The sequence below is a fragment of the Sordaria macrospora genome, chromosome 2, assembly GCF_033870435.1.
Source record: "Sordaria macrospora chromosome 2, complete sequence".
Classification (NCBI taxonomy): domain Eukaryota; kingdom Fungi; phylum Ascomycota; class Sordariomycetes; order Sordariales; family Sordariaceae; genus Sordaria; species Sordaria macrospora.
Window position 1 is genome coordinate 2,283,542 of NC_089372.1, and position 25,995 is coordinate 2,309,536.

Sequence of the window (25,995 nt, forward strand, 5' to 3'; positions counted from 1 at the left end):
ATCAGAAGAAACAAGCCTTTTGATCGCCGGGACCGGCGGAGTTTACAACAAGCCGCTGCGCTGGACAGCGGGCTGCGGAGTAGAAGTGGATCACTCAATCCTCACCGTAGTGACCGTACAGCCGTAATAATCACGGAGTGCGGTCTGTCACCGAATACTAGCACCCCGACAGCAATATGGGTCCGATTGTTTATGATGCGTATCCATCCTCGCTCGCCGCCGTTGCCGGGAATAGCCTTCTCATGGGTTGTCATGTTTCAGGCTTCCGCGACTCAGTGACAGGTGGAGACTAGAGATAAGGAGGTGAGGAGCTCTGGAGCTCGAAGATGGATACTACATTACTGGTTTCTGTCAGCTCTCAAGGTTCGCACCTACGGTGTCCGCACAAATCGGGGTTCAAGTTTGTTTACGTTTTGTTCTCACTGTGTCGCATGGAGAACTTTTGCAATGGAGTGGAAACGGGAATGACAAAGCGGGCTTGCAGTGTGGAAGGTGTCAACGACGGGGTTCAAAGAGGGGCTGGAGCACCTGGATGGACAGACTCCACGGCGTGATGTCATTAGTGGAAGCCGCTTCCCCTGATGCCGCTTTTAACAGGTGGCTCCACGCATTGCTGAAATTGGAAACCCGAATGCACTTGCCGCCTGAAGTGGACCTCATCTTTTGCGAGGAAGCAATTCCGGGTGCTTTGGAGGGTCAATAAGACGTATGAAATACTGGACTTGCTATGTGATCGGGATCAAATCCGAAATCGAACCCGACACACGACGGTTCACTCTGTTCTGGTCCAAATCCCGAAAGACACAATAGGTGGTACACCGATAGTGGGGGAAGTGCGGTCGGGAACAACCTGCGGACGCAATGTCCCTTCCACTTTGCACGCACACGCAGTTCCTGTCCGTGAGCGGCGCCGGGTCTGGAACAGGTACGCTGGCAACTGACCGAACGTTCGGAAGACGGTCAGGAACGGCCCGGGTCAAACCCTTGATGGCCGAAGACCTGCAGGGTCATGTTCGAGCCTAGGGAATTGAACCTTGATGGCTCACAACACTACCAGTCCTGAGAGGGCCCATGCGGACAACAAAGGGCAGACTAACCATCTCATATCACTTTACTAATCAACAGCAATTCCAGCACCTCAGTGGTCGAGTTTCCGATGAACTGTCCAGGTCGCGTTTGAGATTCAACCCTTAGTTCCTGAGCATTTCGAAGATCACCATTCCAAGCTTCTTAGTGTAGGGGTCGATCCAGGCGTGCCGGGCGACGAGTGCCGTTTGCCTGCCTGCCGCTATGAATAGCAAGTGGCTGTGAACAATGAGACCACTCAGGGCAGATCTCTCTCCTGGGGTAGCCTTCCACCACATCTTACCTTTGAACCCCTTACTGTTGGCATTCAAACTGTCATTTCACGATTGAGCTTTAGTGAAGCCATATTGTAAAGCCTGAACCTGTTCAAAAATTCGTAGCGAGCGTTCCTAGTCGAAGAAGGAAACGGACTTGAAAGCTCAAACCGCCAGGCATGTCTCAAGTACAGACGTATTCAGGGGAAGAAGCCCCACAACAGACAACAGGTAACATCTCACCAAACTATCTTCAGCAACCGTTTCTACACCCCGAAGCTAACCACCTTTTATATCACCCGTTCAGATTATCTCGCTCGCACGCCTTCTACTTCCGGGTCAAACACCAGTACATCGAACGGCAATGGACAGAAACCAGGGCCACGGTTTCCTCAAGCGATCGCGCATCGTGGGTACAAAGCCATGTTCCCGGAAAACTCCATGGGAGCTTTCCAAGGAGCTGTGGACATTGGTGCGCATGCGATCGAGACAGATTTACACTTGACAAAAGATGGGATTGTTGTGCTTGTACATGTATGTTTTCTGTTGTCCTCTTATTCATCCTTCTTCTTTCTTTTTTCCCACCAACATCCTCAGAACATCATTCATAAGCGTAGCTGTGTTGACTAACATGTGTCCAACAGGATCCGTCCCTTAAACGGTGTTTTGGCGTAGACAAAAAGGTCTCCGAATGTGACTGGAGCTACTTGAGTACGCTGAAGACACTCAGGGAGCCACAGCAATCCATCCCGAGGTTGCAAGATCTGCTTGAGTATCTAGGGCAACCTGGGCTAGAATCGGTATGGGTGTTGTTGGATATCAAAGTGAGTTTGACTGCCCTCTCCTCAACGTAAGCGGCAATGATGCCCAATGCTGATTATTATACTTCCAGATCGACGATGACCCGGACGTCTTACTGAGCACAACGGCCAAAACTATCGAAGTTGTGCCAACGACACGAGCCTGGAACGAGAGAGTAGTCCTCGGTTGCTGGAATGTACGTTTCCCCTTCACTCACTATGAATCTTTTGCACTCAACATGCTTACCATGACCAAATCAAAAAGGAAAACTACATCAACGTGGCCAAAACCTACTTCCCCTCCTACCGCTTCGCCTACATCGGCTTCTCCCTCCCTTACGCCTCCCGCTTCCTCTCCGAAGTCCACTCCGATGTGGACTTCAACCTCATGCAGCACATGCTCGTCGGTCCCATCGGCGCCCGTTTCATCAGCAAGATCCGCAAGGCGCAACGGAAGCTCTATATCTGGACCGTCAACGAGGAGCGATGGATGGAATGGGGCATTCGTAAGGGCGTGGACGGAGTCATTACTGATGACCCGAAGCTGTTCTTGGAGGTTTGCGAGAGGTGGTCAGAGAAGGAGGAAGAGCAAGTAGGGTCAGGGTCGAAGAGAGGAGGACAGTTGAAGAACTTCAAGATGCACGTGAATGCGTTCTTGCTGCAGATCTTGGCGGTGGTGTTTATTTGGGCCTATTGGCCGAGGTTGTCGACGAAAGGGAAGAAGAAACAGGGTAAGGAAGGGCCTACGACAGTGGTATGAATGGAGCTTGGTGATGAAAAAGTGGTGGTCTCTTGAGGGAACAAGGGCATGATAGATAGGGATGGGATTGTGACATGTAGACATTATTTCTCGGACAGGTTGGTCTGTCGATATGATGAAGATTTTGGGATGCTTGGGATGTTTGTTCATGGAGCTTTTTTTCGTTCAAGCGGGAGAGATATTCAAGACGGGAGTTTCCGCGATATCTCAATGGATGTTCTTGGCGGTTGGTAGTTACAGTGATGTTGGAGGTTCTGCTTTTCTCTCCTTGAAACCACCAAAACCTTATCTCGATCTGCCTGAGAAGCTCCCACTGAACGCCAACGAAGTTATCTCACGCCATGGCCATCCTGATTCGTAACTACAACCGGATAAAGTTTGAAGTTGCATGCGATATGCATCTCTATCACTACACATCATCCAAAGCGCTTACTTTATAGGTTGTCGGATCCACAATGTGGGGATGTAGAAGGAGCTCAGAGAAGCTGTTGCGATTCTCATCGCGATCTGGAGAGCATCGAAACTTCCTTCAACTTCCAGGTGTGAAAAAAAGGAGCCACTGCCGTGTTCCTTCCATTTCGGGAAAGTCTTATCACTCCGACTTTATTGGCCTCTGAGTGGTCTTTTTAAAGACAAAGTCTCCCGTCCCTCTACTTCTCTGGCTCAGATTTCATTTTGATATTTCTCTGTTTCGCATTTTGTTGTTGGGAAACTCGTCGACGGGAGCTTTGTAAGAAGACGGCTTTTAGCGGCCACATCACAGGGATATTCCCGCGGTCGGACTTAGCGTCTTGGGGATCGCAAACCCCACCACGGCAGGTTCTAATCCCTATTCTATTTCTAGGTAGGTACCTGCTTCACTGTCGTCATTACTCCAGGCCTACGCCCGTGTGGCCGGACGCACAGCGTTCGAGAATGAAGATGTACACTACTGCCGTTGCTGAGCCAACAGAGACACCTGACAGATCTCCCAACCAGCCATCCCTATGCCACAAAGCGACATGACCGGCGAGATCGGATGCGGACTTTAGGGCGTTCCACAGCCCATCAGAAAGTTCCGCGTCCGTCATGCCGCGTGATGAGGGCTCATGATTTGCTATAATGGACAGCTGAGCCCGCGATGCTCTTGATGTCCGGACGAACAGCGAGCGGGCGCATCTTGTTTCCCGTTTTCCGGTTTGCTGAGCTTTGGGCTGACATGCAATCTCTCTTCCAGGACATTTCATTAGTGCTGTCCGGGCAGTGCTGTTTGCGACATCTTTGGGCCTAAAGAGCGCCCTATCGGCCCCCCATTCATCCCGTGGCACCATCGCGGCCAGGCTGTTTTCGGACGGCGTCCGATCTGTCCGCGCCAACCAGCCAGCCAGAGCGTCATCCAAACTTTTGCAAGGTTTCCGGGCGGTTGGGTTGTTGCTCAGGGGGTTGCGCTATTCACGCAGTGGCGCCGCCCACCCTGAAAACCCACCACCAAGCTCCCTGTAAAGGCGACCTTTAAATTGCTTTGACAACCCACCCCATCTTTCAAACTGTTACCCTTCTCTTTTCGATCTATCGATCGGTCCCTGATCGCTGACCATAAACAAACCATGGCGGATTATACCGGAGGCGACGTTGAGGCTGACCACCTCTGCGTTTTGATACATGGTGTAAGTCTTGTTACCCCGAGCTTCTATCCGTGCTGTGCTTGTGCATGGCGCGTGATCGCAAATCCCATGTGGCCCGGCACTTTGCCGAACAAAACAACTGACCCGCAATATGAACTCCAGCTTTGGGGCAACCCGAATCATATGGCCTCTGTGGCCAGGGCTTTGCGCGCCCAGCACCCACGCGACAAGTTGAACATCCTCGTAGCGAAGCGAAACGCCGGATCATTTACTTACGATGGCATCGAACTCGGTGGCGAACGGGCGTGTAACGAGATCGAGGAGGAACTACAAGCTATCGAAAGTCGAGGAGGAAAGATAAAGAAGATCAGCATTGCTGGCTACTCCCTCGGCGGCCTAGTTGCCCGTTATGCGATCGGCCTTCTTTATGCGCGAGGTGTGCTGGATAACCTTGATTGCATGGTATGGGACTCTCGGGGAACGATCTGGACAAGACAACAAGCTGACGTCCTTGTACTAGACATTTACGGCATTTGCCAGTCCATTCCTAGGAGTGCGCACCCCTCTTCGTGGTTGGGCAAATCAGGTATGGAACGTACTAGGTGCGCGTACACTTTGCATGTCAGGGAGACAACTTTTCGGTATTGATAAGTTCCGCGACACGGGAAAGCCCCTTCTTGCGGTTCTGGCAGATCCGAAATCCATCTTCATGCGCGGCCTTGCCAAGTTCAAGCGTCGCATTCTCTATACGAACATCGTGAACGACAGGTCTGCCGTCCACTACACTACCGGCATAGCGAAAACGGATCCCTACACCGACTTGGACAAAGTGAAGGTCAACTACGTCAAGGGATATGAGCCTGTTATTCTGGATCCGACAAACCCCGTATCACCCGCGCCACCCAAGCCAAAGGAACCGTTTATCGCCAACCTGAAGAAATGGATAAACAGGGTGCCCTTTATGCTGGCCGTAGCGGTCTTCGTCCCCTTGGGATTGGTCGCTTTCTTTATCAACTCGGCGGTTCAGACCGTCCGAAGTTCCAAGAGAGTTAAGCTGCACGAGAAGGGCCTGGCTGGCATCAATGTTGAGAGTTACCGGGTGGACCTATGGATCAAGGAAATGCGCGAAGCTGTCGAACATGCGTATGAAGACCTAAACAGCTCTCAAAACCAGGACTATCTTGGGCTGTCCGATACCGATGCCGGCGAAGAGACGGACGATTCCTCTAACCAGGAGATATTGGCGCTCGAGCGCAAGCAATCACATCCGCACCAACCCACACTTGCTCTGGCGCCATATCAGTTCGCTGCTATCAACGCGCTGGATGCATTAGGTTGGCGTAAGTATCCCGTTTGGATTCACAATGATCGACACAGCCATGCTGCCATCATTGTGCGGATGGAGAAGCCTTCCTTTGACGAGGGCAAAGTAGTGCTCAGCCACTGGGTGAACGAGGAGTTTCTGGTTTAAAGCGAGCGTTGCTTGATTTCCATATGTACTATTCGGCTAGATATTCACTGTCTTTGGTTAAGGTTATCTTTTTGTTCCAGGAAGGCGCAGCATTTTGAGGCAGCGCTTCTTTCATCATGTACATCAAAATATGTTACAGGTACTTACATCATGCTGTGAAACGACGTTTAGACAAACAGCGGACGATGATTTTGGCTTGTTTTGAGACAAGGTACTCCGCGACTCCTAGAACCTAGAATTCGAGTTATATTTGAAAGCTCTCTCTTCAGTGATAAGAAGGATGTGAAGTCTTGAGTACGGCCCTTTGTGTGAACATCGAAACGTTCCACGTTATCAACCGACGTCACCGATGGACCGGCTCGATTTGAGGTTGGAGCCGACAACCTTACACAGTAAATGTGGCCTGCCTTTCCTAAAGCAACCTAGCGTTTGGCGGGGTTGGCAGGCGAGGATCCACAGCATTGTTGTTCGCCCTACGATTTTACGCTGTGGCTCGAGCTTCCAATGTTGTTTCAGTGTTTCATCTTATACGGCCTGACGGGCCTTTCAATGCAAGCTAGCTGTAAAGGTGCACGCGTCCGCGCAACCAAACAGTCGAACGATCCAAACGACCAGTCGAAGCAGCACATAACTTCAGTCGAACAAGCAAAGTCTGCTCACTGTTCCATCGCGTTCATTTATTGACCCATGAGGACGTCGCGCATAGCCAAAGAAACATCGAGGCTGTTCGAAGGAACAACAGCCGCCATGGTAACACCAGCAACACCACGTCGCTCAACGCGTCTGAGCACTCTCGCCCGATTCGCTTATGAAGCGAACAATGCGAATGCCAGCTCGAGTTCTGCGCCGGCTGATTTACGATCTTCGCCAGTACGCGTCGACGAGGAACACGCGGAAGACGAAGACGGAATCACCTTCGGGTCGGACATAGAAGATGCCGTCAAGTCCAATGGCTCGCCAGCCGTCAAGGTCAAGCGCAGGAACCCTATCGGCACGCGCAAGCGGAAGGCGACTGTGTTGAAAAATGAAGAACCCCTACCCGCCCCGACGAGAATCAAGACCGAACGGAAAAGCACGAGGATCATCACTCAAACGGCCGAAGCCGAAGTGAAGTCGGATTCTGAGATTGACATGAACGATATCCCAGCCGTTGGCACGTCAGCTACATCCAGCAAGAAACGCACCGCGCGCAAGCCCGCTCGCAAAACGACCGACGCCCTGACTGGCGAGGTCAAGGTCGAGCCGCCTTCGGACTGGGAGGAAGTTTACAGATTGGTCAAGGAGATGCGCATCTCTGGCCCCGCTGCCAACGCCGCCGTCGACACCATGGGATGTGAGCGTCTGGCCAGCAATAACGCATCAGCACGCGATCGGCGATTTCATACTCTTGTCGCTTTGATGTTGTCAAGTCAGACCAAGGACACAGTGAATGCGGAGGCGATGTTGCGGTTGAAGAAGGAACTGCCTCCCCATACCGAGGGCGCCGAACCAGGCTTGAATTTGGAGAATATGTTGGCCGTTGAGCCAACCCTTTTGAACGAGTTGATTGGCAAGGTTGGATTCCATAACAACAAGACGAAGTATGCATTTGCCCTCTTTCTCAAATTCACGGTTTCCATAGCCGCATACTAATACGCTATAATCCAAACAGATACCTCAAACAAGCCGCCGAAATCCTCCGCGACCGTTACAACTCCGACATCCCTGACACCATCGAAGGTCTCATGTCCCTTCCTGGCGTTGGACCGAAGATGGCCCATCTTTGCATGTCCGCCGAGAACGGCTGGAACCGCGTTGAAGGTATTGGTGTGGATGTCCACGTCCACCGCATCACCAACCTCTGGGGCTGGCAGAACCCACCCACTAAGACCCCTGAGGAGACCCGCCTTGCGCTACAATCGTGGCTGCCCCGCGACAAGTGGAAGGAGATCAACTGGCTACTGGTCGGATTCGGACAGTCGGTGTGTCTTCCTGTGGGAAGGAAGTGCGGTGATTGCGAGCTGGGACTGAGGGGCTTGTGTAAATCCGCAGAGAGGAAGAAGGTTATTGAGGGCAGAAAGAGGAGGGAGGTTGTGAAGGAGGAGAAGGTGGAAGTAGAGATTGAGGAAGACAGGCGGGGTATGGTCATCAAGAGGGAGAAAAGAGAGAGGAAGGTCAAGGTTAAGGAAGAGCAGGAAACCAGGGCCAGGGATGTTGTCAACGAGCCCGTACCGCCGGCGGTTCGGGAAGCTGCTGCGGATGAAGATGTGAAGATGGAAAGCACCGAGGATGTTGAGATGGAAGACGCCGATGAGGCTCAGTCCGGCATTGGCAACAATGGGCCCGCAATCGTGAAGCATGAAGGAGATACCGACATCAAGCCCACGACAGAACACAGCCCGCCCATGATCATCAAGCAAGAAGGTATGAGGGTGAAGCGCGAGAGGCTCGCCAATGAAAAAGAGGACAATGAAGAGGCTGACCGACAACCTGTTGTTAAGGAAGAAGTCCCTAGGGTAAAAGAGGAACAGCGTGTTCATGAAGTGGCTGCTGAGGAAGAAGAGAACCAGCTCCCGAACGTCATTAAGAGAGAGACTGGGCGCGTCAAGCAGGAGCCAAATACTCATGATGAAGAGGGGGAGTCGGCACGCCGACGTCGGGTCGTGAAACGAGAATCCCAAAGGGATCTATCTACCGTCAAGCAGGAGCTCGGTAATGACGAGCAAGAAGACGACCTTCAGCCGCAAAGTGTAAAGCCCGAGCATCCAAGAGTGAAGCGGGAGTTCTATGGCCAAGGCCAAGGCGAGGAAGAAAATCATCGCCCACGCACTGTCAAGAGGGAATCCCTCAATGGAGCTACGATCGTCAAGCGGGAGCCGAACCTTGATAATGACGACGCGGAAGACCGCCAGGCACGCTCGGTCAAGAGGGAGCCACTCCTGGAACGCGTATCAGTGAAGCAAGAGCCCAATATCGCCGATGGTGAAGAGCAGGAAGGCCATCACGGGCCAGCCATTGTCAAGCGAGAGGCTGGGCAGGTGAAGCAGGAGGCTGAGGAGGACAAGGAGGATGAGGAACAACTTGATGAACCAGTCGTGAAAAGTGAATCTGTCAAACGGGAACAAGATCCTGTAAGAGTGAAAAGGGAGGCCGTTGATGAAGGCGGAGAAGAGGAAGAGGAGGGCCTGCATGTGAAAACGGAACATGGCAGAGTAAAAGTGGAGGATGGAATGGCGAGGATTAAGCTCGAGAGATGATGTCGAGATACAATATTGGAAACGTCCTTGAATCTCTTAATAGGCAACGCGACCGTACTTTCAAGGTAAATAGGCTATATCATTCAATCAAAAGATCACTCGCCTCGGCGTTCAATTTTTCCTCTCCTTCACTTCACATCCCAAACCGCAGCTCTCCTCCTCCTGAAAACCCTCTCTTCTTCAAAACTCCCTCCTCAAGCTCAAACCAACCAAGCCTTAGCCTCCTCCTTCTTAAACACCTCACCCCACGTCTCGCCCTCCCCACGACGGAACTCCTTCACATCAACAACATCCTTGGCCCCAAAGTTGCCGTACAAGTGGGGACACCCGTTGGTATCCTCGACCTCGTCCCACTTGACACTGGACTGGTCAAAATTTGACAGGCGCAGCTTGAGGAGGTAGAAGGAAGGGGTGGTGGTGAAGAAGAGGCCGGCTGTTGTTGGGATCTTTTTTATTATTTATTTGTCAGCGATGGTGTCCACGCGCTTGGAGATAAAACTTTGAGATGTTGAAAACGGACGGAATAGAACATACCTGCCATGAGGTGCTCAAATGCACAAACCCATCCTTCTGGTCTAGCTCCGACAGTGGGTAGGACTCGAGGATTGGGCTAGGCGGGGCTTCGGGCGTGATCTTGTACACGAACTCGGGGAGCGGGGAAGGAGGAGGGGGGATAACCATTTTGGGAGATTGGCTTTGGGTATGGCGATGTAATTAAAAGAGTATGTAAGAGTTTTTGCGTCGTCGTTTCTGTCTTCTTCAATTTACGGAACGTGAAGCAGAAGTGAAGTGTGAGTTTGTTGATTTGTTGTCGTGGGTTGAGACTTGGTGTAGCTGATCTGCTGTACCCGTCTTTGTGGGTAGGGTTAGGGGTAACTGTGGGATTGGGACTACTTTTGAGCGACATTGCTCCACATTGGTTGTCCTCCGTCTGTCTTCGACTGTTCACATGCTTGACAGGTCGTTTCGTTGTAGAATGCTTCTCTTGAAAGAAGAGGACTTAAGATTCGTGAAGAAATGGAAACCAGGGGAGGCAAAGCATTTAGTCTACAAGTTACTTCCAGTTGAGTTTTTGCAAGGGGCTCATATAGTCGGGCAGTCATTACCTTGCAAGAGTCTGTGTCGCTCACGGCACCAACAAGGCCAAGCTAAACTTCACTTCATCACAACTCATATCAGTGATCTCCGCCGTCGAGCTTTGTTCTATCAAGAGGTGAGTGGTTAATGGACCAGTAACCTCCGGGCTCAGAGGAGCTTATTATATGGTCAGCTGCCCGAGGAGTGTAGCGTAGCTGGGCGACAATGGATACCGTTATCGTCATGATCCGAGAGCTCGTGGTAATTCTATGTACATACTTGAGAGCGATATCACAACCCTTGCGGACATGATAGCCAGGACTCAGTGGTACGTACTTCCTAGCTTCGAGCCGCAAAGGATGTGGCCCGGGAGCTCGTTTCTCGGCAACGATAACACCCGCCCGGCTGCCGGCCCAGCTGCACCTGTTGAGCGGTTCGGGAGTTTTTCTCGAGGCGAGATGTACATGCTAGAAGAAATCTTCAATCACGTAATTCTGAAGACATATTTAACAATCTGTCAATTCCCCCCGACGTGAGGCGCTAGCGTGAACAATAAAGTCCACAGAAAGCGGGATGAGACTCCGCTACACATAAGCTCGCTGCAACAGCGGCGGGGAAGAAGACTTGGGGGAGATGTAGTGTATAGGTACGTATTTGAAGTGAGTTGTAATAAGCTAACATCACGGCTGGAGATTGTAAGTGGCCGACAATGAAGAATTGGTGACTGGCATATGTACTCTTTGTGAGAAAATAGGTCAATGAGGAAATGAACAGAGTTAGTGGACATAGCGACGTCTGCCGAGACCGAGAGAGAGGCTTTTTAGTCGATAAGGCACGGGATGGGTTTTATATACCCAATATAGCTTAGTAAGAATCTCATCATTTTCGGTAACATAACCGCTCAAAACAGTGTGCTTAGAAAGCCACAGCAATCTCCGGGATCCCGTGAAACCACCGAAACCAGTCGGATAAACAGGCGAGAGAGACACTCTTCAAGACTTGCAGTGCTACTTTGTCATCGGATTGACTGTACGCTGTGTTTCCATCGTGTACGAGAAGGGAAGAGGCTAATGAGACACGCTCACTAAAAATCCGGTCCATGATCTCTTTTACCGGTACGGTACGAAACCCACTTGGCGGAACCCCACCTTGTGGAAGGCGGGGTCGGCGCTGCGGTTGATGGAAAGAGGCCCCGTTTTGCATCATTCCAAAGTCGTCGATTCTCACCGAGCTCGCAGGCTTTCTTGGTTCGATCGTGGTCAGATAAATTGACTTGACCTTCTCCGAACTTCATCTCGACTCGGAGTTGAATTTGAAATATTCATCTCTGCACATTCACACACAATGGCATCCACAGTAGGAAAGGTAAGCGAGAAAACCGAAAAGCAGAAGCTCAAGCTCAAGCTCAAGCTCCTCCGCACGTCATACGCTTGCTCCAGCTCTATTGAGAGCTAAGGTGTCCCGCGATTGGGAGGTCAAGAAGGGTTTATTTCCAATCGTCAGAAAGAGATGAGTTTGCGTCATCAGGGACCATGTGCTGATCCGGTTACCATCTCCGCAGACCATCACTTGCAAGGCTGCCATCGCCTGGGGCGCCGGCCAGGAGCTCAGTTATGAGGACGTCGAGGTGGCTCCGCCCAAGGCCCACGAGGTCAGAATCCAGATCAAGTACACCGGTGTCTGCCACACAGGTGAGTTTCCTCGCACCTCAAGAACCTTGATGGCTCGCTTCGGTTGGGGTTCCGTGCAGTTCGCAGTCGCATTAACCAAAGACATGGTGTGATACGCAGACGCCTACACCCTCTCTGGCAAGGACCCTGAGGGCGCCTTCCCCGTCATCCTCGGACACGAGGGTGCCGGTATCGTCGAGTCCGTCGGCGAGGGCGTCACCAACGTGAAGCCCGGCGACCACGTCGTCGCTCTCTACACCCCCGAGTGCAAGGAGTGCAAGTTCTGCAAGTCCGGCAAGACCAACCTCTGCGGCAAGATCCGCGCCACCCAGGGCAAGGGTGTGATGCCCGACGGCACCTCCCGCTTCCGCGCCCGTGGCCAGGACATCCTCCACTTCATGGGCACCTCCACCTTCTCCCAGTACACCGTCGTCGCCGACATCTCGGTCGTCGCTGTGCAGCCGGAGGCCCCCATGGACCGCACCTGCCTGCTCGGCTGCGGCATTACCACCGGCTACGGCGCCGCCACCATCACCGCCAACGTCGAGAAGGGCAGCCAGATCGCCATCTTCGGCGCCGGCTGCGTCGGCCTCAGCGTCATCCAGGGTGCCGTTGCCAATGGTGCCTCCAAGATCATTGTTGTCGATGTCAACCCAAGCAAGGAGGAGTGGTCTCGCAAGTTCGGCGCCACCGACTTCGTCAACCCGACCACTCTGCCCGAGGGCACGTCTGTTGTCGACAAGCTAATCGAGCTCACCGACGGCGGTTGCGACTACACCTTTGACTGCACAGGCAACGTTAACGTCATGCGTGCTGCTCTCGAGGCTTGCCACAAGGGCTGGGGTCAGAGCATCATCATCGGTGTTGCTGCTGCCGGCCAGGAGATTTCCACCAGGCGTGAGTTTTCTTCTCCATGCGTCACCTCATTCCTCCCCTAGCCATTCTGTGTGCAGAAGAAATAATGCTAACGTACCTTCTTCTGCTTTGTAGCATTCCAGTTAGTCACCGGCCGTGTCTGGAGGGGTTCCGCCTTCGGTGGCGTCAAGGGCCGCTCTCAGCTTCCCGGTCTTGTCGACGATTATCTCCACGGCAAGATCAAGGTTGACGAGTTCATCACCCACCGCAAGAAGCTCTCTGAGATCAACGAGGCCTTTGAGGTCATGAAGCAGGGCGACTGCATCCGTGCTGTGGTCGACATGTCGGATTAAGGGGGTAGTCATTAATTGCAACTGCGTTTGAGGGGGCAATTCATGTCTTTTCTTTTTGTTTCGTTGATGAAAACAGCCATTTGGGTAGTAGTATGAGTTATGCCAGCCTGTGATACCAAGCTCTCAATAAAGATCGTATTTTGAGCAGTCTGAAGAAGCAAGCGTCGAACGCCGTTCGCCTTGGTCTTGCTTTGTGCGAGTCGGTCGGTCATGGTCAAGTCGGAAGATGGCCACGATCTTGTTGTGGCGAACCATCCAGTCGTTTTGTAAGCCCGGAGTGACAAGGTGGAAAGAATGGCAAATGTCTGGTTCAATAATGGGGTGCATAAGCCAAGAAGTTTGCGAAAGAGGGTGGGTGATATGCCACTCAGGTTTTGTTTTTCTCATGAATTTGTCGCCAGCCCGAGGCGATGCTTGTAAGTCGCCGAGCTACCTATACATGCCACCAATAGTAGCGAGGTGGTGAGACAAAAAGCCATGCGAACGACGTGTCTTATGTTTTGTGCGTTCGTGGGTGCATCGATAGAAAGGACGTCTGCGGCTCACCGGCATCGGGTTTCCTCCGTACTCCGCGTCGGGGTCAACGACCCGGAGACGACGATGCCGTGGAAGCGTCCAGACTTTTGTTGTATGTGTGGCTTTCCGCGCAATATGTGCAACGACTTGGAGGTATTACGAGTTCATGATGGTAAGATAGCCAGAACCATCGGTGCGCTTACGCTCTCTAAAACAGACATGTGGAATTCATTTGAGTAGTGTAGTGGTACGCATCAAACGTGAAAAAAGCAAGCCCTTCCCCCAACGTGCATCAAAAATGGCCATCGAAGTCTATTGGCAACATATATAGGTAGGAAGCCATCGTGTTCTTTGGCGATTCGTCGGCGTCGCGGTTGTGACAGTGACCGAGTGACATACAATCCCTTGAATGGACGCAGGCGGCAACAGTCACTTTGCGGTCCCGGTTCCTGAATGGCAGTAGTGTAGAGAATGTGGCAAGTATAGAAAGCCGGGATTGCTATGAATGGAGCCAAACTCCTCTTCCTCGGATGGTGTTTGGGGGGGGTTGGAGGTCTTGGATATGCTTCTCTGGCGACCGAATGGAGACATACGCCGGCCGCCGGAAGCGGTGTAAGGGATCGTGGACAGATGCTGGCAAGCTGGGACCCCGGATCGGATGTGATACGGAGAATGGATAGATGGGGGAGAGGGGAGAGAAGTGAGGGGCTTGACGTTTGATCGCTTGCTAGTATTTGCTCTCGGTATTTGCTTGAAAGACGGGAGGATGCGATATCTTGTGCAAAAAAAAACGGCTAATGTACGCTCCCGAGTGCTCTTTCGTCGATGAAGTTGAAAATCGGCAAAAAAGATGTTGATGTAAAAAGGGAAGCAGTGCCCATGGCGTCTGTTGACCTGATGTTCTGAAAGCTGACGGGTGTTGGACCCGGCAGATCGATCACTAATAACAAAGGAAGGAGCCGCATCTCAACCTCAACATCACCCAGGCCGCTGAGGCTTCTGAAATGCATGTTGGCGCACACAGTGCAGCCACTCAGGGCCGGTGAGACCGAATCATATCTTGGCTGCACATGTTATGTGAGAAGTCAGATATAAAAACAAAATGGTTGAATCTGGCGTCGGGATTGATTAAGTTTTCCGGGCAGGTAGCAGATAGGCGGCTAGCCGCCCCGCGTCGATGGACCCACTACCGGTAAGTGGGAATATGCGGGACACTCAGTTACCATACCAATTTGACATTTTCTCATATTGGATCTCAAGCTGGGAAAACACAACACAATGTCCCCAACACGGCAGCTTGGAAAACTGGTGTTGGTGTATGTGTCTGTTATGGCGGTAGTTGGCATGGTGGGCAGTCTTCTCTCGGTGGAGGTTGGAGGTTGGCGGAGGACAACACGGCAACGTCGTCCACAATACCTCTATGGCCACTGCACACAAGGAAAAGCAGTGAGACCGGCTTCGGTACCAGACCAGAGCAACTTGAATGATGATTAGTTGCTTTATTGCTAGCAAAGGTGCAGTGCTGTAGCTTGCTATTGCTGCTGCAAGTAAACGCTTCCCGAGACATAAAGAGCCAGAGATGGCAAGCGCCAGGCAATCCAGGCGGACGTGGCCAGGGACAGATAAATCCTCGTCATATTGGTTCCAACAAAGACGATGGGTCTCGGACATGAGCAGCAACAAAGGTTATTTTTGCGAATATCGGCGATTTGTTTCAAAGGAGGTAGGCCGCTTGTATTAGGAATGGAATGCGCAACCTAAGAGATACTCTGGGGTCTCTGACGCACCCCCTATGTCTAGTCTCGCAACAGGGCCAAGTTTGTTGAAGGTATCCAGAGTCCTCCGATGGACCAGAGCAGTACCCCGGAAACGACCATCACCACCCTGGAAATATCAGTGATAGGCATGTACCCCGGGAAAGCGAGACCCCTAACCATGTGAGTTACCCTGTGAATCCCCGTACTGAATGCTGCACCCTGATACATAGTGCGCGCAGTAGGTACCACAGCTATCCCCGTGATGCAAGACCAACTGTCTTCTGCTGTTCATGTCACTGCTTGCCGCTGTCCAAGCAGGCTCGGGCCCGCTGCGCTGCCGGACGGACGCGCATTATTACGCATGACTGTAGCTGCCTGCAGGCGATGCCTAGTACCAAAAGTGATGATCCAGTCGTGATGCATTCATTACCAAGAAGGCGGCTTGCGGAGTGCCACTCACTCACACAAGTCACAACAGCCTAACAACAACCACAACAAAAACAACAACAATAGGTAATCGACAAAGGTTACCGTAGGTATGTTGTTTGTTGGTCACTGCATGGCGTTCCACCACCCCAACTGTCGTGAACCAAAAGGTTGTGCCGCATTGAGAAAATCTGGACTGGCGCCTGTGACCCCTTCACCATCAGGTGGTGGATGACTGATGTGATCTGAGAGCTGAGCTGAGGTCTCACTCTCGGTGCTAACGGGTCGGATTCTCGCTGCTCCTTGACTGTTCTCGGCAGGCCTGTCGAGTTCCATTCACAAAGCTGACAACTCGCCTGAAGACCTGGTCCCTTGGGAGGCTCTCCTGAGCTCATCCACCAAACCTCGCGGGGTTCTCGGCTTGTACGGAGTCGCTTCAAGTCGCTTGGAGTCACTGTCACTGAGCACTGGCACCACTTTCCGTCGATCCAATCCCTTCCAATTCCCGGCGCCAACAACCACGGACAAGGAAGCCTTGGGTATGGTGCTAGCGGGTCTTTATGGCCAAAGCACCAATTGGGCCCTGTATACCGTCCCCAGCATTGCCTCCCGTGCGGCCGTGCCGTCATCGACACGCCCACGATGGCCGTGCTGTTCTCGATGGGACAAGATGTCAGCCCCAGACGTTGCCAGCATATGCCATGCCATGCCAGCAGCCAGGCTAACTCTACCGCCTCCCTCCTCTCCTGCACACTGCGCACCGTCCTTAGGGTCCTGGTCACCTCGGGTCACTTGTAGCTCCCTTGTCACTTACACTGGTCACACATCACGTCCAAGTCTGGCCCCAGCTACTTCACCTACAACGCTTGTACTTACATCCATCCCAACTCAACCACCCCCCGGCCAACGAAATCCAACGCTTTCCAGCCATTTCCACTTGCAACAAGAGTCTCGCGAAACTAGCCCGAGTTAATCTGCCACTTGGCCGCCTATCCCTTGGTTGTCCCCAAAGATAACACCACGTGAGCCTTGTTGGCATCCGCTCATGACTCTCGGCTTCTCGGCTTGTCACCTCCACCGGCTCTGTTTATAAGCATCCCATCCCGCCAACCTCGAACCTCCGTTGTTCAATCTTTCCTGACTCACTCACTGCCTTCCGTCTCATCAGCCGTTTATCTATTGATCGATTCGTCACTCACCATTCACTCATCCTATCCTCGGAAAACCTAAACGACAACTTAAAAAACACAGACTAGAACTCGCCCCAAGGGTCGCTGCTCTTCCTCCTTGCCAATTCCACAACCTCCACCCAAACATCACCTTTACGTTATCCAGCCTCCACATCAACTCAACAACTACCTCTTACAACATGCCTGGACCCAGGAGACTCAAGTGCTCGCTCACCGAGTGCAGACTCCCAGCAGCACCTATCACAGGCGACTGCACTTTCTGCGACGGCCACTATTGTAGCAAGCACCGCCTGCTAGAGAGCCACAAGTGCAAGAACCTCGAAGACGTAAGTAGCAACAAGTCAAACTGGTGGCTTGCCGGGCTATCAGATGTCTTGCTTCAAGAGGAATTTCGTGCTGACATGAGTGTTTCTCCAATCATCAGTGCAAGAAGGAGGCATTCGAGGCAAATGCCCTGCAGCTCGAAAAGGAGCGGACGCGGGTCATCAGGGGCGTATAATGGACGACTCCGCCATCGTCAGCGCTGGCGACAGCGTCAACGTCGTCAAGAGCAACGTCTTTGCTCGTCTTCTACCATCGAGCGCGAACTCGGTACACCGTCAGATACTCGATGAGAGGATGACGAACGGCAATTTACCATAACGAGAGAAATGGTGGCAAATTGTTGCGATGCGATCACGGCGATATCATCGAACGGTCTGAGTGGGCGACGACAACGACAACGAATTATGCGAACGACACGACGCTGAGCGAGCAGGGTGGCGGTACTCACCCGGGATCCTCGGGCGATGCCACTAATCGTCAGCCACCCACCCTCATGTTGGCGACTCTTACTATTGCATTTGATTTCCTTCTTTTCAGGTGGGCGTTTGATATTTGGTTGGGGATTCTTCATTTCGAGAATAGGCGCTTAGAGAAAGCGCTCACATTCAGCAACACTTTGGAGCAACGGGGTTTGCTGTCAGCATCATCTCTGCATGGCGTCAATGGACCTGGTCATCCTCTTTTTATGCTCGTTGATTTATGCAACGTCATTTCGGTATTCGTGTGGAGGAAGGAAGAGGTCAGCCAAGGGGTGGCCTACCAACATGGCTGTGGTGTCGGTTCTGGGGATGGATGATGATTACATATAGATCTGGATCTGGGGACTGTCTGGGAACGGTTGACCGGGTCATGATGACCGGTCGGCGAATTGGGCTGTTTGCTTCTTCCAAGACGGGACTGTTAACCTGAATATCGGGTAAATAGAAATCAAAACTTTCCCAACGAATATGTGCGAAATCGTAAACTTGCGTGATGCTGTTCATTTCATCGGTTGAGAGTGTTGGGGAGTGTCGGAGAGGAACTTCTAACCACAAAGAGGCACCTTGTTGGGCAGCCGACAAACGGAGCGGTCTGCCGGCCGGCATCCGACTATATCCACCCCCTTGTCTTATCTTCCGATAACACCACGGGCCCCGGAGCCGGAGCTGCTTCCTCTTACACGGCACACTGACGACACTAAATGATAAGCCGATAAGACGATACTCGGTCCCTCGTTACTCTTGCTTATTATTGAGCTTATTAACTTGGGGGCTTGGTGAAACCTATGCGAGCACAGGAAGGACTGAAGAAAGATGACGGCGAGACGCCTTACATTATTTTCATACATTCCCACGAAACCCATCTACTTGCCTACCTGAATATATCAGCCACATCATGAATCACTCTTCAGAAACTGCTCGATGTTCCTTGCCTCATCGACGCTTACAGCTTTCTCATGTCATGGGCCATGCCAAGCTGCATTGCACTTTTGGCTGATATCAAGAACTGGCGCTTGTCCACAAACGATTAAGTTCCTCACTTCATTTCCTTTTCAGATTAAGCTCAGTTGGCGCTTCAAATCCGCTGCTACTTCAAGTTAAAGAATACTCTCTGGTAGGTACTTAATATTTCGAATAGCTGAGGCTCGACTTTCAAGCATTATCGTCAGTTCTCCGAATGAAATGATCCTTCCGCGGCCACTATAAATCATGGGCAATTCTTGCCTATACATATCTAGCGCACACGAAGCCCTCCAATAGACGGACATAACTCCGCTCGATTTATTTCTCATCAACTACTTAATACTCATCACCCAATCAACCCAAAAGAAACTGAGACTGCTTGAGTTTCCAACCGGCACAACCCAACAATTCATTCGGCCTCTTTCTCCTACCTTACCCACCAGTGTCCAGAGGTCCTATCCCACTTTAAGTAACTCCCCGACGTCTTGGCTCTTGAATCGCCGGCAATGTAACTCTATTTTGCTGAGAGGGTATCGACTGTGGACACTAGAGTGCGATGGGACCTACGTGCTTTGCATAGAAATTATTGTAGTAATAACCCTTCTCGCCTTTTGTCTTCCCTTACTTCTGCCGTTATATTTGAGTATACGTACGCAATGCTGCGTGATGATTAGATCGGATATCAGCTACCGATGGCAGTGGCACCTTCAAGCGTTCGAAACCCCCGAGAGACCCATTCATTGTACGTATGGCTTACCACATTTGCATGTCGTTGGTGTGAGTGAGAGGGGAAGGTTCTTGTCTTCCTTCCGCTTTTGTGAAAGGGCGAAGCTCCGCCGTGAGGGGATTCGGAGGAAAGGGCATGGCGTTAATGTACTAAAGGCGCCAGTTCGTGTGTATCTCTTTTCCCCATCCGGACCTATGGTCTTGTCCGGTCCTCAACAAGCCTCTGGAGGAATTCATCTACCGGGCGGTTGCATTCATGGCTCCTCCGCATTCCCAACCTCCAATCATGGTTGACTACCAAGATCCTCTTCTCAAGAATTTCTAGCAGGATTCTTGGCCAAATGGGAGGAGAAGTGGCCAATCAAACATCCAGTTTTAACCACCATTTATACATCCAACTCTCAGATGTCCTCGTGGCTCGTCCCGTTACCCAGCTCCATCTTAAAGAAGCAACGTCAGGTAACCCTTCCCCTCTCTCAAGCTGCCCTCTTGTTCTTTGCGGTCTGGTAAGAGTGCCTCAAAGGTAGACCTGCATATACCCACGAATGGGATGTAAGCAATCCAGCACGCCAAACCCAGCGTCCACATACCCGCACCGCACATCGCCGACTTCGACCAAAAGGTGACGGGCATCACTGCCCATTAAGGCAGGTTACAATATGCGACGACGGGACAAGATCCCATAACCGCTCTGGGATCAAAAGTTGGTTATCGTGTGTGTGTGTGTGTATCTCGTCGTCGATGAACAACATCACGCACACAAACGCCGACGTCGAGAGCCCGAACGGAGGAGACGGGGAAGGGGGAGGAACCCGAGAAGAGAGGTATAAAGACCAGATCATCCGGCCCAGCTGAGAAAGAAAGAAAAAGAACTTCTTCTCTTCTGTGTGCCAACAGCTCAGCAGTCAACTGTTCCACCTGGTTTGACCATCTTCATCAATATGAAGTTCTTCTCCACCCTCGCCCTCTCCTCCCTCCTCTCCACGGCCGCCTGGGCCTGGGCCGGCAGCGAGAGCGACAAGACCGGCGCCGGCTCCCTCTTCCGCCGCGCCGAGACCATCCAGCAGACGACGGACCGGTACCTCTTCAGCATCACGCTCCCGCAGTTCCACGTCTACCGCAACGCCAAGAGCCCGGCCACGCTCGACTGGTCCTCGGACGGGTGCAGCTACTCGCCCGACAACCCGTTGGGATTCCCCTTCACGCCCGCCTGCGACCGTCACGACTTTGGGTATCGCAACTACAAGGCCCAGTCGAGGTTTACGGACGATAACAGGTTGAAGGTCGATGGTAACTTCAAGACCGAGTATGTCTCCCTCCCTCCCTCCCTCCATCCCTCCCTCCAAATCCGTCTCTCCACCTCTCTCTTTCTTTCTTCGCCCTCTTCCTCAAGCCCTCAAACGAAACAAATCCATCATCATCATCTAACCCAAATGCTCACTCACTCCTCACTCCGCACAGTCTCTATTACCAATGCGACACCAACGGCTACGGCTCCGTCTGCCGCGCCCTCGCCAACGTCTACTACACTGCCGTCCGCGCCTTTGGCCGCACCAAGGGCGAGCTCCAGGAGGAGTACGATCTGCTGCTGGCTTACTACAACGAGCTTGTGGCTGAGGCCATTGACAAGGGAGAGGATCCGTTGTTTTATTAGTCCTAGTTCTTCTGGTCGTATCAAACGAAAAGAAAGGAAGGGAAGAGAGAGGGAGGGGAGGGGAAGAAGAATTGAACGTGGTTTTTGGATCAGAACAAACTGAAGTGTCTGTTGCTGACTGCGTGACTGACCGAAACGTGACTGACTGTGTATGTGTGTGGATTCAATGTCTCTTTCAATCTGCTTCCCCCACTGCACCTTCCTTATGTACCTTCCCTACCACTCGGACACTCCTTGATCCGATATCAGATTGGTCAGATGGTACAATGGTCTACCGTTTGAGTCTCAAAACTCAAAATCCATTCATTACCTGTCCGGCTCGGGAACGGTAATGCGAAGACACGTAAAGGGTTACCGCAAACCTAGTATCTGGTCTCGCTGGTCTACCTATATGGTATCTGGGAACACTCCGGTCGACAGACAGAATTCAAATAAAATAGATCCAGACGGCTCACACCACTACTCTGAAACAAGGGGTTGTTGGCTTTTGGGCTCCGTCCTTGATGACCTGGTTTGAACCGGTCGTTGGTACCTAATCTTCTTTTGTCACTTTTTGAACTAACTTTAAATACCATTATATAAAGGCGGCCGACGTGTGACCATGGTATTCGCTCGTTTGAGTAAGGCGGGTTAGGAGAAAAATAGGTCTGTCTGTATGAATGGGTTAGGATGGAGATCATGTACAGGAAGGTGAGTATAGTGGCAGTGTTCATGGGTTTTACCTTGGGATTTTATGCATGCCCTTCGTCCAACATAGGACACATCGAATAGAGACCACCAAACGCTTCATATAACCGATAAACGTTAGTAGGGCATCTCTGTATGCCATCTATCAACCACCAGTTTCCCATACACGTACACATCAATACATAAATAAACAAACCAAACGATAGTCAATAAGTCGATGAGAACCAGGTAGCTACAAACCACTTCTATTCGTTTTGTTCGTCTTCTTCCATGTAATCCGAGTCTTTATCAGCTGTTGCCATGTAGATAACATATCTGCCCTACAGTAGCAACATAACGTTCATCAACCATACCCAACTACAGTACCCTCTTTACCAAAGCCTCCTACCACAACGCATTATCCGCATCAGCAAGCCACAGTCCCGCCAAATCCTTCGCCACACCCAGTCTCAGCCTCCGCATAACATCGTCGCCGGTAGTCTTCGACGGCATGTCCGCCCTCCAGTCCCAGCCGCGCTTGACAGGGTTCATCTTGGCACCGCTCCCGACTAGTCCGCCGCTGAGCGAGTTCTTCAGCTGAGTTGCCACCATAGTACTGCCCGCCAGCACGAGGCTGCCGCTGGCATTCTTCTTGAGCATATCACCGGGCGTGGATCCCTTGAGACCATCAGGCGCTGAAGCAAGCACGATCTGCAGGAACTCCTCGCACGTGCTGCGGACGCGGTCGCTGACAGCCTGGAGGTCCTCGATGGCCTTGAGGATAGTGTCGATCTGATCGAGATTGAGGACGGGGAGGGCCTGCTGACCGAGGTGGACGTTGGTGTTGTCTGGGTTAGTGACAAAGGCAATGGCTTCGCCGAGGAGAGCGAGCAAGAAGTCCTCGCTGACGATGCCATCGCGCGTCTGGTCGAGAAGGCCGCCCCGGATGTTATCGTCGGAACTAGCGATGACACTAACCAGTGCGGTGGCGGCCTGCTGCTTGCGGGCGAAGGGAGTGGCGTTGGGAAGGATGCTCTCGTCGTCACGGATGATGAAGTACTGGCGGAGCGAGGCGTAGCCACTAAGCATCTTACCGAGGAGTTCGGCGGCCTCGAGGTCTTGCTTAGCACACTGCTCGAGAGTTTCGTTGCGCTCGTTAAGGAGGCGGTGAAGCCAGTCGTCGAGTTCTTCGTTTGGTGGAAAAGCTGTTGACTGGATGAGGGAGTATGAGATGAGGAGATTCATGACCTCGCGAACCTTGTGCGGTTTGTGCGCCAGAGCAAAGTACCACATCGCTTCACCATAACGGTGAGAGTCGCGCGCGAGAATATCAGCATAAGTCTAAGCGAAAGGTTAGCAAGTATGGTCTTGTTTTGGTGTGTCTGTCTTGACGCCGAGTACTTACCTCAACCACTTCTTCGGCATAAGGGATCATGCCAAGTTCGTTTAGGAGAGACCAAGTCTTGTCCACCACTTCGTTCGAGTCCACGTGCAAGCTATCGACAATATGCCTGACCAAGATTCCAATCATTTCTTCGGAACGCTCCTGCGAGTCCATACGGCCGAGTACGTGAATAGCTAGTTCCCAGCCATCCCGAGCTTCATCGTCAATCGTGATCGTTCCAATGTCCTCATCTTCGGTCAGTTGTTGTGCGTACTGAATAAGCGTGCTGTCCTTGATTCCGTCAACCTCGTCTGGCGCGGTGGGGTCGACTCCAAGCACATCCAGATCATCCTGATCGAGCCCCTCCATGAAGAGCGCTCCTGGCTGGTGCTGTGGAAGCCATCCGCCCAATGAAGCAATCTCGGCCACCGCAGAGGCGATGGGGAGCGACCAGCCACGGAGCAGACCGATGAGACCCTTGACGTTATCTTCGAAAATACACGCGATTCCCACTTCCACAGGATTGTTGGAGTTCAAATAGAAGTCCTGTTCGACGGCTGCATGGAAGGCATTGTTCAGCCTATCCAAGTAACTGTCGATGCTTGCCGATTGGGAGGCCAGCGTGAGGGCTTGCGAGCGGGCCATGGAGAGCGGGTTCCCGAACTTATCGGCTCTCCTGTCATCCCACCAGGCAGTGAGACCGATCGTGGCCTCACACCAGTCTTGCGCGGCATTGAGGATAGCACTCTTGGACCCCAAAACAATGTCGAAGATGATGTTCAGCTTCTCGTAGATCTCCCATGGAACTTGAGACTCCGCCCGTCTCGCCAGACCGGCCATGGACTCACGATTCCGGTTAGACGAAACTGAGGCCGTGAAATCGGAAAATGTGGAGTCGCCTAGCGTGCTATCGCGGCCCTCAGCGAAGCGTCTAAGGTGATCAAGCGCGCCCTTAGTTCGGACACGCCATAGAGTCCAGTCGCTGTTCCCGATGTCCCAGTTCTCATTGTAACCGGGGCAATTCTCCAACATAGCAACCGTTTCAGCTGTGGCAAGCTGCACGCTCTCCAGGGCACGGTTGATGTACTTGTTTTCGCCGTTGTCTTTCTTAACTTTGTCCCACCCGGCTTGTCTCAGCAGTTTGGCCGCATCATCCACCTTACCCCTAAGAAGGGTGACGAAGATGGCTTGCCAAAAGAGAGCATGAGACGCCGGGCTCGGCCTGTATCGTAGAATATCTTCCGTCTGGCCGCTGTAAACGTTGTGGTACTCGTCTAGCCACTTGAACAGTGTCTCAGGCAAAGGCGTAGGCCTAGTACGTCCCGTGTTGTCTTCGTACCGTTCGTGGTGGACATGTAGCGCCAGGTTGGCCAGGTAGGTCGCTTTCTCTAGTGGGGAGGTGTTGGGACCGGGTCCAACCTCCACCGTGTGCTCTTCGTCGGGGTGGGGGAAGTCGCTGATAGTTCTCTTCCAGAGGTCAGTAAGTTCACCGGCGACATGCGCAAGCGCCTCATCCAGCTTCTCCCCGTCCTCTTCTTCGCCTACACCTTCATCATACAGACGGGCAATAAGCCTCTCGGTATTTAAAATCATCTCTCCGGGCTCGATGAGGGAAGCGGTGCCCATGTGTGTATAGACGTCCTTCGCGAGGGCGGCAAATCTAAGATCGCGTATCCTAGGTCCAGACTGCGCAACCGAGGCGCGGAAGATACCTGCGGCTTCCTTCCGGACGCGCTCTGTCGCAGCCGGGGTATTGAGCATCATCAAGTCGGAGTCGTCATCGCCCATTTCTAGGTCGCCGCCAGAAGCGCCGCTCGTCAAGATAGAGCTGTCGTCCAAGTCGTAGGTGTCGTCGAATGGCAGGCCAAATGTGCCTGCCCGGTTAGCCACGACTTCCTGCTGGTTTGTCTCTGTTTCATCTTGGTCGTCGTTGTACATGACTGCCTGGCCAAGTCGCGAGGGTTGGAGGGGTCCTCTTGCAGATGGTGCGCCGGGTCGTTTCTGCGCGCGCTGCTGAGCGAACAAGGGCTTTTGTGGGGTTGAGTTCGTGTTGAAAGCACCCTTATATTCGGAGGGACTGGAGTCAGTCCTCCCGGAATTTCGCGTTCCTTTGCCCGAGAAGGCCATGTTGGTGGTGATGGTCGTAGGCGCGGAGGAGAGGGGCGGGCCAGCAGAAGTCGTTGGAGATGGTCGACCGTCGAGGTTGGGCGACAAGCTCGAATCGGTTGAAGTTGATGTTCGTGGTACAGATGAAGCGGAAGAGACACCTGGTATGTTGTCGGTGTTCGGACGGGTCAATGTCGGGACCTCTTAAAGACTGAGTCGTTGGTTTGCGCAGGCGAGCCGCTTTGTTGTCCTTCGCTGGAGATTCGTCAATTCAAACTATTACAGGTTGAAAGTCGCGAGCCGTTATGATTCGTCAGAGGCGCCAATGATACGGCGCGCTGGGTGGGATGATTCGTCCACCTCTGTTCGTGATGATGTTGTTTCTCCCGATGCCGGTCAAGGGTACGGTAGGTGGTCGTGGTGATGGTTGTGGGTGATAAGGTATTCTGGTGCGGGCAGCCTGAAATGTTGATCTTGGGGAGCTCCAACAAAGCGGGAAGCTGTTACTGCCGGCCTGCAAGCCTGGCTCTGGCACTGACGCGACTTTTTTCTGGGGACACTGCGCGACGCGGCATCTTCGGGCAACCTTCACAGTAAAGTTGGGTAACTTACATACAATACGGATACAATACAGCATA

The 25,995-nt window shown here is 52.4% G+C and overlaps 8 protein-coding genes across 8 annotated transcripts; 6 read left to right on the forward strand and 2 right to left on the reverse strand.

Moving 5' to 3' along the window:
* Nucleotides 1-1,136: 1,136 nt before the first annotated feature.
* SMAC4_06553 (uncharacterized protein) lies at nt 1,137-3,215 on the forward strand. The gene is made up of 5 exons (XM_024655742.2): nt 1,137-1,571; nt 1,648-1,874; nt 1,985-2,164; nt 2,233-2,337; nt 2,406-3,215. The coding sequence occupies exons 1-5, from the start codon at nt 1,520-1,522 to the stop codon at nt 2,898-2,900; spliced, it is 1,059 nt and encodes a 352-aa protein (XP_024511575.1). The 5' UTR covers nt 1,137-1,519; the 3' UTR covers nt 2,901-3,215.
* A 181-nt stretch (nt 3,216-3,396) lies between these two features.
* Nucleotides 3,397-6,240, forward strand: SMAC4_06554 (uncharacterized protein). Its single transcript, XM_003345952.2, has 3 exons — nt 3,397-4,546; nt 4,667-4,966; nt 5,025-6,240. The coding sequence occupies exons 1-3, from the start codon at nt 4,487-4,489 to the stop codon at nt 5,973-5,975; spliced, it is 1,311 nt and encodes a 436-aa protein (XP_003346000.1). The 5' UTR covers nt 3,397-4,486; the 3' UTR covers nt 5,976-6,240.
* Nucleotides 6,241-6,497: 257 nt separating this feature from the next.
* On the forward strand, nt 6,498-9,318 carry SMAC4_06555 (uncharacterized protein). Its single transcript, XM_003345953.2, has 2 exons — nt 6,498-7,555; nt 7,627-9,318. The coding sequence occupies exons 1-2, from the start codon at nt 6,663-6,665 to the stop codon at nt 9,209-9,211; spliced, it is 2,478 nt and encodes an 825-aa protein (XP_003346001.2). The 5' UTR covers nt 6,498-6,662; the 3' UTR covers nt 9,212-9,318.
* Nucleotides 9,319-9,350: 32 nt separating this feature from the next.
* On the reverse strand, nt 9,351-10,008 carry SMAC4_06556 (uncharacterized protein). The gene is made up of 2 exons (XM_003345954.2): nt 9,746-10,008; nt 9,351-9,657 (listed from the first exon to the last, which is right to left on the reverse strand). The coding sequence occupies exons 1-2, from the start codon at nt 9,890-9,892 to the stop codon at nt 9,412-9,414; spliced, it is 393 nt and encodes a 130-aa protein (XP_003346002.1). The 5' UTR covers nt 9,893-10,008; the 3' UTR covers nt 9,351-9,411.
* A 1,148-nt stretch (nt 10,009-11,156) lies between these two features.
* SMAC4_06557 (uncharacterized protein) lies at nt 11,157-13,307 on the forward strand. Its single transcript, XM_003345955.2, has 4 exons — nt 11,157-11,653; nt 11,850-11,979; nt 12,079-12,855; nt 12,949-13,307. The coding sequence occupies exons 1-4, from the start codon at nt 11,633-11,635 to the stop codon at nt 13,164-13,166; spliced, it is 1,146 nt and encodes a 381-aa protein (XP_003346003.1). The 5' UTR covers nt 11,157-11,632; the 3' UTR covers nt 13,167-13,307.
* A 3,691-nt stretch (nt 13,308-16,998) lies between these two features.
* On the forward strand, nt 16,999-18,329 carry SMAC4_06558 (uncharacterized protein). The gene is made up of 2 exons (XM_003345956.2): nt 16,999-17,381; nt 17,480-18,329. The coding sequence occupies exons 1-2, from the start codon at nt 17,235-17,237 to the stop codon at nt 17,552-17,554; spliced, it is 222 nt and encodes a 73-aa protein (XP_003346004.1). The 5' UTR covers nt 16,999-17,234; the 3' UTR covers nt 17,555-18,329.
* Nucleotides 18,330-19,844: 1,515 nt separating this feature from the next.
* Nucleotides 19,845-21,332, forward strand: SMAC4_06559 (uncharacterized protein). Its single transcript, XM_024655743.2, has 2 exons — nt 19,845-20,853; nt 21,009-21,332. Exons 1-2 carry the CDS (start codon nt 20,489-20,491, stop codon nt 21,199-21,201), a joined length of 558 nt encoding a protein of 185 aa, XP_024511576.1. The 5' UTR covers nt 19,845-20,488; the 3' UTR covers nt 21,202-21,332.
* A 693-nt stretch (nt 21,333-22,025) lies between these two features.
* Nucleotides 22,026-25,976, reverse strand: SMAC4_12117 (uncharacterized protein). The gene is made up of 2 exons (XM_066091063.1): nt 23,273-25,976; nt 22,026-23,208 (listed from the first exon to the last, which is right to left on the reverse strand). Exons 1-2 carry the CDS (start codon nt 25,376-25,378, stop codon nt 22,273-22,275), a joined length of 3,042 nt encoding a protein of 1,013 aa, XP_065946079.1. The 5' UTR covers nt 25,379-25,976; the 3' UTR covers nt 22,026-22,272.
* Nucleotides 25,977-25,995: the final 19 nt, after the last annotated feature.

Excerpts from the sequence above, each read along its gene's own strand:
- SMAC4_12117 (XM_066091063.1), bottom strand. The coding sequence starts at position 25,378 with ATGGCCTTCTCGGGCAAAGGAACGCGAAATTCCGGGAGGACTGACTCC. Across the intron at positions 23,209-23,272 it reads ATGCCGAAGAAGTGGTTGAG|ACTTATGCTGATATTCTCGC; the intron begins GTAAGTACTCGG and ends CCTTTCGCTTAG.
- SMAC4_06558 (XM_003345956.2), top strand. The coding sequence starts at position 17,235 with ATGCCTGGACCCAGGAGACTCAAGTGCTCGCTCACCGAGTGCAGACTC. Across the intron at positions 17,382-17,479 it reads AGTGCAAGAACCTCGAAGAC|TGCAAGAAGGAGGCATTCGA; the intron begins GTAAGTAGCAAC and ends TCCAATCATCAG.
- SMAC4_06559 (XM_024655743.2), top strand. The coding sequence starts at position 20,489 with ATGAAGTTCTTCTCCACCCTCGCCCTCTCCTCCCTCCTCTCCACGGCC. Across the intron at positions 20,854-21,008 it reads GATGGTAACTTCAAGACCGA|TCTCTATTACCAATGCGACA; the intron begins GTATGTCTCCCT and ends CACTCCGCACAG.
- SMAC4_06553 (XM_024655742.2), top strand. The coding sequence starts at position 1,520 with ATGTCTCAAGTACAGACGTATTCAGGGGAAGAAGCCCCACAACAGACA. Across the intron at positions 1,572-1,647 it reads AGCCCCACAACAGACAACAG|ATTATCTCGCTCGCACGCCT; the intron begins GTAACATCTCAC and ends TCACCCGTTCAG. Across the intron at positions 1,875-1,984 it reads GGATTGTTGTGCTTGTACAT|GATCCGTCCCTTAAACGGTG; the intron begins GTATGTTTTCTG and ends TGTGTCCAACAG.
- SMAC4_06555 (XM_003345953.2), top strand. The coding sequence starts at position 6,663 with ATGAGGACGTCGCGCATAGCCAAAGAAACATCGAGGCTGTTCGAAGGA. Across the intron at positions 7,556-7,626 it reads TTCCATAACAACAAGACGAA|ATACCTCAAACAAGCCGCCG; the intron begins GTATGCATTTGC and ends TAATCCAAACAG.
- SMAC4_06556 (XM_003345954.2), bottom strand. The coding sequence starts at position 9,892 with ATGGTTATCCCCCCTCCTCCTTCCCCGCTCCCCGAGTTCGTGTACAAG. Across the intron at positions 9,658-9,745 it reads ATTTGAGCACCTCATGGCAG|ATCCCAACAACAGCCGGCCT; the intron begins GTATGTTCTATT and ends ATAATAAAAAAG.
- SMAC4_06554 (XM_003345952.2), top strand. The coding sequence starts at position 4,487 with ATGGCGGATTATACCGGAGGCGACGTTGAGGCTGACCACCTCTGCGTT. Across the intron at positions 4,547-4,666 it reads TCTGCGTTTTGATACATGGT|CTTTGGGGCAACCCGAATCA; the intron begins GTAAGTCTTGTT and ends TATGAACTCCAG. Across the intron at positions 4,967-5,024 it reads TGGATAACCTTGATTGCATG|ACATTTACGGCATTTGCCAG; the intron begins GTATGGGACTCT and ends TCCTTGTACTAG.
- SMAC4_06557 (XM_003345955.2), top strand. The coding sequence starts at position 11,633 with ATGGCATCCACAGTAGGAAAG. Across the intron at positions 11,980-12,078 it reads CACCGGTGTCTGCCACACAG|ACGCCTACACCCTCTCTGGC; the intron begins GTGAGTTTCCTC and ends TGTGATACGCAG. Across the intron at positions 12,856-12,948 it reads CCAGGAGATTTCCACCAGGC|CATTCCAGTTAGTCACCGGC; the intron begins GTGAGTTTTCTT and ends TCTGCTTTGTAG.